Genomic DNA, 8,793 nt, shown 5'->3' with positions numbered 1-8,793 from the left:
AGACTCTGTTATATAGAGATATCGAGGATAAATTCTTAGAAGCTTGTGACTTATTTCTACTGGATTTTGGGAGTTGAAATTGTTTGAATTGTAGTTTAATTATTTCAGATATTTATTATTATTCTGCATTGATAGGCTTACCTAGTCTTAGAGACTAGGTGTCATCACGACATCCTACAGAGGGAATTTGGGGTCGTGACAGGAACTGAACTTGAATGTGCCTTTGGACCAAAGCCTCGTAAATGTCTTGTTCCAGAAACAAGATTCAGCAATGGAAAGGTATGTTTTTAAAAAATTAAAGGGAAAGGTATATACCCTTAAAATAAAGGTTACTAGTAAGTACCATTTATGGGATGAAAAAATATCAATTATACCCATATAAAGTCTTTTGCTAATTTGAACCCAGGAATGATCTGAGGGAGTGTAAAACCAACCCTGCATATTACTATGCCGAAGGCCTTGGCAAATTATGTCAATGGGAAGAGTTGATGACTTATCAAAAGAAGAACGGATCACTTTTCAACTCACCAGCCACTACTGCAGCTGCTTTGATTTTCCATTGCAATGATGATAAGTGCCTTGGATACATAAATTCAATCCTGAAACAACACAAAAATTGGGGTATATATGTATAGTGATCATCTGAAATATTATACTATTGCTACCTAATGTTTAGATTCTCTTTACAAGCTCTGTATTAGGTTTTATTTGGTATCAAATGAACGGGTTAAAACACGCAGAATCAATAAATAAGAAATTAGAAATGGACTAAATCAATAAATAAATAAACGGGTTATTAACCCGTCCAATTGTTATTTGGGTATAGATGGGCTGGGTATAGATGGACTAAGCAATGGATCATCACCTTTTAAAAGTATTCACATGAAATTATGTCTCATAATTTTATGTTATCTCCACCCCTTTTTCCATTGCTAATATTTAGTTTCTTCTTAATTTTCCTGGGCGTCTATACGAAGTTCCTACTATTTATCCTACGACAATACGTATACGTCTGCAAATGGTCGATACCCTGCAAAAGCTGGGAATGGACCGACATTTCGAAGCAGAAATCAGAAATGTTCTAGATGAAACATACAGGTAACTTTCGATAGATCATATACCTTGATTTAAATCCATCTTTTAGTCTTATCAACATGTAATTCTGATTAATGACAAATAGACTTTGGGCGCAAAAGGACGAAGAAGTTTTTTCAGATGTTGCTTATGGTGCCATGGCGTTTCGACTATTACGGATGTGCAACTTCGAAGTTTCCTCTGGTTTGTTGATAAAAATCGTTTAATTACTCGCCTTAGAGGTTTGCACGATTGAACGTCCTGTAGTTAATTTGCTAACATTCTGCAGAAGAATTAGCACGATTCAAAGGTCAAGAAGGCGGATCAGCTGTCGGTTCGGGGCCTGGACCTTCATCATCATCATTTTCTTAAACCTCCTCCCCTTAGGTTCCCGAGTACTCGAAACCGGTGCTCGAAGAGTCAGTTGCTGCAGGCCGGGCATGAAGATTTTCTCGGGCATTTAGCTTTAATTTTCGGGCCTTGATGATGCAATCATCAATATCGACGATGACCGCTTTCGCCTCTTCCAAGATTTTTCTACTTATATGGTACATAGCATAAGTCTTTTCAAACATGAGGGATTCCTCATGGTATTGGAGATTTCCCTTAAGTTTGTCAACCTCGGCCTGAACACCGTCCCTCTCGGATCTCATGGCACTGAGGCTAGAATCAAGACCACGAGTTGTAGATAGATGAATCCGGTTTTGCTTCACGATCTTCTTAAATCTTTCTTCCATCTTGGCCCTCTTCTCCTCGGCGGCATTGGCTTCTTTGGTACGGAGCTCAAGGTTGCCTTCAAGTTAATCACTTATACCTCGGAGGCAGAGTCGCGCTTGGCAACAACAAGTACAGTATCTTGGAGCTCGGCCCACTTAGCCTTAGCCTCTTGGAATTGCTGCAAGCGGGACTCAAGCTCACCCGCCTCAGCAGCTTATGCCTCCAACACTGGGAGGCGCATAGCAAGTTGGTCCATGTCGGCCAACAGTTAATCCCGCTCGAAAGCGAGTCCTTGCTTATCGAGGATCAATTTCTGCAGGCCCTCAGAAGCAAGGAAGTTGGCATGTAAAAAGAAAATATATCAAAGTCAGAATTCCCATTGCAGCAGATAAATGAAAAGGAAATTGTAGGAAGACAAGTACGGTACTGCTGCGACGATGTGTATGGCATTATTCAACAAGCACTCCCCCGAAAGGAAGCATATTTTCTTCCTATCTTTCTCTGAATCCAACGGCTTTAAGTAGATCGCAAACACCACCGGCCTGGACAGCAGATGGCACTCCTTAAAAATCGAAAGAGTAGCACTCCTCCCTTAGGGATCTGGGAAAGGGGGTGAGTAATTATGCCCCAAATTCCCATGGTCGGGGGACCGTGGAGGAGAAACGCCCCTCTCTCGAGCGCCTGTTACCGGTGGAGGAGATGAAGTGGGTGCTGGTGGCGAAGGTGCAGCTCATGTTGAGGGGCGTGAAGTTGTTGGCATTGAAGGTTGAGAAGCAGCTGCGGCAGGAGCAGCGCTGATTATTGGTTGCTCCACATTCGAAGGCAGAAGAGGCCCGGGGTCCGGGCTCCTTTGACTAGAAACAACAATGGAAGTTAGAAAGAGAGAATCAGCATCTTCTACTATTTCCACCTCACCCTAAATTGCTTGGACTTCATCTGCGGTCAGGTTTTGAAGCTCTCCCGGTTGAGCGTCCGATTGAGCTGATGAAGTTGTTTTTCTCCTTTGGAGGGCAGACACGTCATCACTAGCTTCTCCATCTTCCATAACAACCACCGTGGCCAGCTCGATTGTTGCAATTTTTATTTTCTTATGTTGAGCCCCATCCAAGAAATTGCCATTGGTTGCTTGTTCTCTAGTCGGGGACTCCGAGAAGAAGCACTTTCACCGGAAGCAGGTCCGCGTCCACTACGTCGAGCAAGGGAACCTTGTAGCACCCTCATGGCCTCCTCTGGGTTGGTTAAAATATCGACCTCGGGTCAGGTGACGGAGCCCTGCGGAAGTCTTGAACCAAGCAAAAGATGGAGTTAGCAAAGTTATCTACGTTCATACAATGATAAAAGGAAGAAGGACTCGTTCATACCATGGTTCTTGGCCCTCCACCCATATTGGGGCCATTTCCTTCCATCGGCGAGATTCTAGTATTGTAATTTTCAGAATCTTCTGAACCCACTAGTCCAGGCCTTGGACTCGTGGTGGTTCCCACCGGGTAGCTAAAGCAAAAGAAACAAAGAGGTCAACAATAATGGAAAATAATTGTTTTACGAAGGAAACGAATCAAAAACTTACGAAAATGGTTCCTCGACTCAGGAAAAGGCACAGTTGTGGCCAGAATGATGTCCCTAGTGGTGATGATGACAAATCTCTCCATCTACCCACAATCATTGTCATCATCTACACTGGTGAGGATAGCGTGGTGGCCACGTTTGCTGAAATTTATTACTCTCCCACGAAAACGTTTTGGGAATAGAGATTCATCCATTCTGCAAAGGTGAGGGTTTCCCCAGTCTCCATACATAGCAACCCCGAAGGGAGCATGGTCAACGGGAACAGATCGAATATTTGCCATCGGATAGAATTCAATGAAGAATATTCTCCAATATTGAATGGACAGCCATTGTAGAAAATATTTGCATTCATGTCCTGCTGTTACACATTCATCAATGACTCATTTATTATCATTTAAGTGGGGCTTGATCCTAGGATCTTGTTTCCCTAGATATGGCTATAAATAGCAGGCTCAGCACACAGTGTAGGTGTGATAAGCCGGTAGGTCATTTATAGTTTTACCTTTCATTTCTCTGTCCCGAGACCTCGAATAGTTGCGTAGTCCGTGTCCTTTTTTCCGGAAAGTTTTATGTGAAAATGTGAAATCATGCTTTAAAACTTATTTGAGTTGACTACGGTAAATATTTTATGTAAACAGACTCAGATCAGTATTTTAACGGTTCCGGTGGATCTGTATCGTAATTTGGGACTTGGACGTATGCCCGAAATCGAATTCGGAAGTCCCTAACTCTATTTAACATAATTTGTTAAAAACTAGCAATTTAAAGGTTTAAAGAATTCATAAGTTTGACCGTAGGTTGACTTTATTACTACCGGTTTCGAAGTTTGGTTCTAGAACTTGGTATAGGTTCATTTCAGAAACTATGACTTGTCTGCAAATTTTGGTGCAAAACTGAGTTAATTTGACGTGATTCGGACGTCCAGTTGAAAATTTTCATGTTCTAGGGCTTCTTTAAAAAATTTAATTGTTTTGGTATCCGATTCGTGGTTCTATGTGTTATTTTGATCGCGAGCAAGTTCGTATGATGTTATTACACTTGTGTGCATATTTAGTTTGGAGCGCGAGGGGCTCAGATGAGTTTCGGATAGGCTACGGACCATTTGAACTTAGAAGAATTTGCTGGTTTTGGGCTACTACTGATATTTGGTGTGTTCTTCTTCGCGATCACGAAGATACTCCCATGATCGCAAAGAGTAATCTGCGTTGGGGAGGCTTTTCCTTCATCGTGAACGTGATGGCTGGGATGCGAACGCGAAGCTTTGGGGGGCTACCCTTCGCGAACGCGGACAGCCTCTCGCGAACGCGTAGGGTTGAGGGACCGGGGAAGGGGGCCATCGTTGTTACTCTACGCGAACGCGGGCCTTGGCTCGCGAACGCGAAGGCCTGGGGAAGAAGCCTTCGCGAACACGTGAGGAACATTGTGAACGTGTAGGCCAACTGGGCAGTGCTCTTCGCGAACACGTCAGGTGTCTCGCGAACGCGATGAACACCTGACGCCCAGTATTTTAAACTTCCAAAAATCGGGATTTCACCCATTTTTCACCATCTTCTCTTTAAAGCTCGGCCTAGAGGCGATTTTGAAGAGAAATTTCATCAACATTTCATAGATTATTGTACTTTAACTCGTTTTCTTCCATTTCCATCAACACCCATTGATTTCTAACCTTGATTTATTCTCATTCATGGTAGAAAATTAGGGTTTGGGTAGAATTGAGGGTTTTTGTAAAATTGAGACTTAGACCTCAAATTGAGGTCAGATTTTGAAACTAATTACATAATCAGGATCGGGGTGAATGGGTAATCAAATTTTAGTCCGAATCTCGGGTTTTGACCAAGCGGGCCCGGAGTTGACTTTTGTTGACTTTTTAGGAAAAGTATAAAGATCTTAACTTTATGTATTGTAATTGATTTTCCTAGCATTGTTTGATGTTATTGAGTCGATTTTGGTTAGATTCAATTGGTTTGGAGGTGAATTTTAGAGGAAAGACCCTGGTTGAGCTTTGATTTGCTTGCAGAGCGAGGTAACTGTTGGGTAACCTTAATTTGAAGGAATAGAAACCCTTGAGCTATGTGTTATGTGAATTACATGTGTAGCGACGTATATATGAGGTGACGAGTGAATATACGGCGTCAAAATAATTGTTTTCATGATTTTTCGTATTTCGTTAATTATTTTATTCCATGTCTTAACTGTTATATGCTTTAATTGCTTCCTATACCTTAACTTGCTACTTGTCACTTATTATTCTCGTATTAAAATGTTAGTTTCTTCCATGCTTCCATGATTAATTGCTATTTGCTTTAATTATTTTAGTTGTACACTTTAACTGTCATATATTTGGCTTGGCTTGTAGCTTTGTATCAATTGTAGTATTCCTTGATTTGGTACTGGGATTCCTTATTATTTTGCTTTTATATTCTTTAGTCGTAAAAATTCTTGTGAATTGAGTTGTTGAATTGATCACATTTTATTGATTTATTGTTGATCGGGTTGCACGCCATAATGGGTGAAATAAGGGAGGATTGATATTAATATAGTGGGATCCGGTTACACGCCGCAACGGCTTTTACATGTTATTCTTGATATTGATATGGTGAAATAAGGGAGGACTGTGTTTATACGGTAGGATCGGGTTGCACGCCGCAACGGATTGTGTGTTTTGTATTCATTATTGCATTGTGTTAGCTTTCAGTGTTTTCATACGAGATTCTGAGGAGTGATGTCTCTAGTTTTACTGATTTCGAGGATTGAGTTTATTTTCATAAGTTAACTGCCTTGCCTTTCCCGTGTTTTCGTTCATGTTATTATTATTATACTGCATACATGTTGTTATAAGTGACCCGCCTTAGCTTTGTCATTATTTCGTCGAGGTTAGGCTCGACACTTACAAAGTACAAGGGGTCGGTTGTACTCATCCTATACTTTGTACTTCTTGTGCAAATTTTGGAGTCGGTCCTAGCGGCGGTCAATAGATTGCTCGGATTGATTGCCTGAACGAAGACTTGAGGTACAGTTGCTCGGTGTTCGCAGCCCTGAAGTCCCCTTCTACCTTACTCTAACTGCTATTTCATTTCAGACAGTTATACTTTCATTCAGACCATTATTTATATTATTCTAGTTGCTCGTGCACTTGTGACACCAGTTCTAAGATTGTATCTAGATATCGCTATTGTTATGGTTTTTCTCACTCTATTTTTGTTTATTTAGTTTCTCGGTTATTATCTAATTTGAATTGTTAAAATAGCTAAAAACTATTCTAACATTGGCTTGCTCAGCAAGTGAAATATTAGGCATTATCACGGTTCCGAGGGTGGAAATTCCGAGTCATGACAGTAGGACACGAATTTCTGGGCAAAACATATGCTATATTTCATTTTCGCTCTCAATTAAATAACTTTATTTGCTCCTTTACATGCTCTCATTTCTATCCCCGAAACACTGCTCGCGGAGCTAGTTCTTCTTCAGTTTCAATTGCTAAGTTTTATTTTTAATCTTATTTCATTATCATTTTAGATCAAATCAGTTCGCATATCTATAAATCATGTAACAAATTTAACAGTACTGTTTTATGGGTCAACAAATACTTTTATTAGGAATTTTGTCGGAATCCTCCCCACATAATATATAAGTTAATAATCCAATATCATCTTTTGCTTTGTTACTTGTCATCTGTTGTTTTTGCAATATTTTACGGGAGACTTTGTCACTACTGTGTAATATAATTATATTTTTCGGTAATGGTAGCTAAAGAAAATCCCATTACTCGATCTCGATTAGATAGCTGCTAGATGTACGCCACATAATGTTTTGTATTGGCCAACGGGACACTAATCTTATAGTGCTTTCTATTTTATTTCCTTTTAATATTCTGCTCTTTTACAATACCTATAAATGACTTGTCACTATTCTGTAGTATATTCACCTTTCCAATAATGGAAGCTAAATAAGTAATTATATATGCGTCACTTACGCTTGGATAGCTCATTATGTAATATATTCGCTTTTTCCAATAATGCTAACTTAATAAATAATTATACCTCCGTCACCTACGATTAGATAGCTCTTAGAGTAATAGTTTTGGTTTTAGTGCCATCAATCTTATAATCTGTTTATTGTTCCTTTGTTGAAGTCTTGTCACTCTTCTCTAATACTAATATTAACATCTTTCAATAATTGTAGTAGCAAATTTTTCCAACTCCTTTTGGCCCCAAGGCACTCTTTGTTTGAAACAAATACGTCAACCACATAAACATATTATCGCAACTCCTCAAAATGACTAATTCGTCATATTTATTTACCATGCACGCGTTCGAAGTAAAGAAAAAAGTACAGTGCCGTGATAAGTACATAGGCGGCTCAACGGTGTTGGAGGCTTAAAGACAAGCTGTAATAAGTTAGTTTAAACTTGTATAATAAGTGAGTTTATTCTTTTTACTTTATGAGATGCAATTTAATGACGATGTAACCAAAGTACAATAAATAGTTAAATTACATATAAAAGAATAGCTTTTGGGCCTCTAATTTTGTAATGCCTAAAACAGCTGCTTTAGTGGCCTGGGGGTTACGCCGCCTCTGGACAAGTATAATCTACGTGAATAAAAGTATGCAATGGCAAATACATGAATTTTCAGAAGCTGTATTAATATTTAAAAAACTGAATAAATAAATAAATCATTGGAATGACTCGTAAGGCACAAGCGACTCTAAACTAGTTGTAGACATGTTGAATAGGAAAGACAAAATACCTTGGCATCTGGATAATATCATTAAGGAGATTCTGTGGATTAATTATAACATGATGTGATTGTCCAGCATTGTTATAGGGAGGCAAATCAAGTTATCGATATTTTAGCCAAATGGAATCACACTATACATAATAGTTTGATTCCAAGAGAATTGCCAAGGAAAGCAATTGGTTTTTACATGTCGGACAAAATACAACAACAACAATAACAATCCAGTATAATCCACTAGTGGGATATGGGGAGGGTAATGTGTACGCAGACCTTACCCCTATCCTGGGGTAGAGAGGCTGTTTCCGATAGAACATCAGCTTCCTCCCTCCAAAAACTCCCCACTTTGCTCTTGGGATGACTCAAACTCGCAACCTCTTAATTGGAAGTGGAGGGTGCTCACCACTAGAGCAACCTCTTGATCGGACAAAATGCAAATGCCAAATCGTAGACATAAGATAGTTAAGAACTCTTTTGTGATTCATAATATCTCTGTGGAGTCAGCCTCATTAAATAAAAGAGAAAGAAAAAAGCTAAAGAAAATAAACAAACTCACAATTTGGTTACAACAAGTTACAGGAAGTAACTTGGGCGGTGGAACAAGTTGTTAAACAATTTGCAAGATTGCAAATTGGCAAATAGGCGACATAGCCAATTTTGATTGGTTTTAGAGAGAATTCATTCAACTATAAATAGGGAC

The 8,793-nt window shown here is 39.5% G+C and overlaps 1 protein-coding gene across 2 annotated transcripts; it reads left to right on the top strand.

Moving 5' to 3' along the window:
- The first annotated feature begins 207 nt into the window (after positions 1 to 207).
- LOC142177646 (cis-abienol synthase, chloroplastic-like) lies at positions 208 to 1,621 on the top strand. Of its 2 annotated transcripts, none has more exons than XM_075246942.1 (5): positions 208 to 279; positions 407 to 621; positions 978 to 1,098; positions 1,197 to 1,278; positions 1,364 to 1,621. In XM_075246942.1, the coding sequence occupies exons 1-5, from the start codon at positions 272 to 274 to the stop codon at positions 1,370 to 1,372; spliced, it is 435 nt and encodes a 144-aa protein (XP_075103043.1). In that variant the 5' UTR covers positions 208 to 271; the 3' UTR covers positions 1,373 to 1,621. The 2 variants fall into 2 exon arrangements, with proteins under 2 accessions (XP_075103043.1, XP_075103042.1); XM_075246941.1 differs by having other exon boundaries at positions 1,181 to 1,278; positions 1,364 to 1,517.
- The last annotated feature ends 7,172 nt before the right edge of the window (positions 1,622 to 8,793 follow it).

The sequence above is a fragment of the Nicotiana tabacum genome, chromosome 23 (genome assembly GCF_000715075.1).
Source record: "Nicotiana tabacum cultivar K326 chromosome 23, ASM71507v2, whole genome shotgun sequence".
NCBI classification, from domain to species: domain Eukaryota; kingdom Viridiplantae; phylum Streptophyta; class Magnoliopsida; order Solanales; family Solanaceae; genus Nicotiana; species Nicotiana tabacum.
This window is presented reverse-complemented; position numbering and strand designations above follow the sequence as displayed.

Excerpts from the sequence above, each read along its gene's own strand:
- LOC142177646 (XM_075246941.1), top strand. Across the intron at positions 622-977 it reads GAAACAACACAAAAATTGGG|TTCCTACTATTTATCCTACG; the intron begins GTATATATGTAT and ends GTCTATACGAAG. Across the intron at positions 1,099-1,180 it reads GTTCTAGATGAAACATACAG|ACTTTGGGCGCAAAAGGACG; the intron begins GTAACTTTCGAT and ends AATGACAAATAG.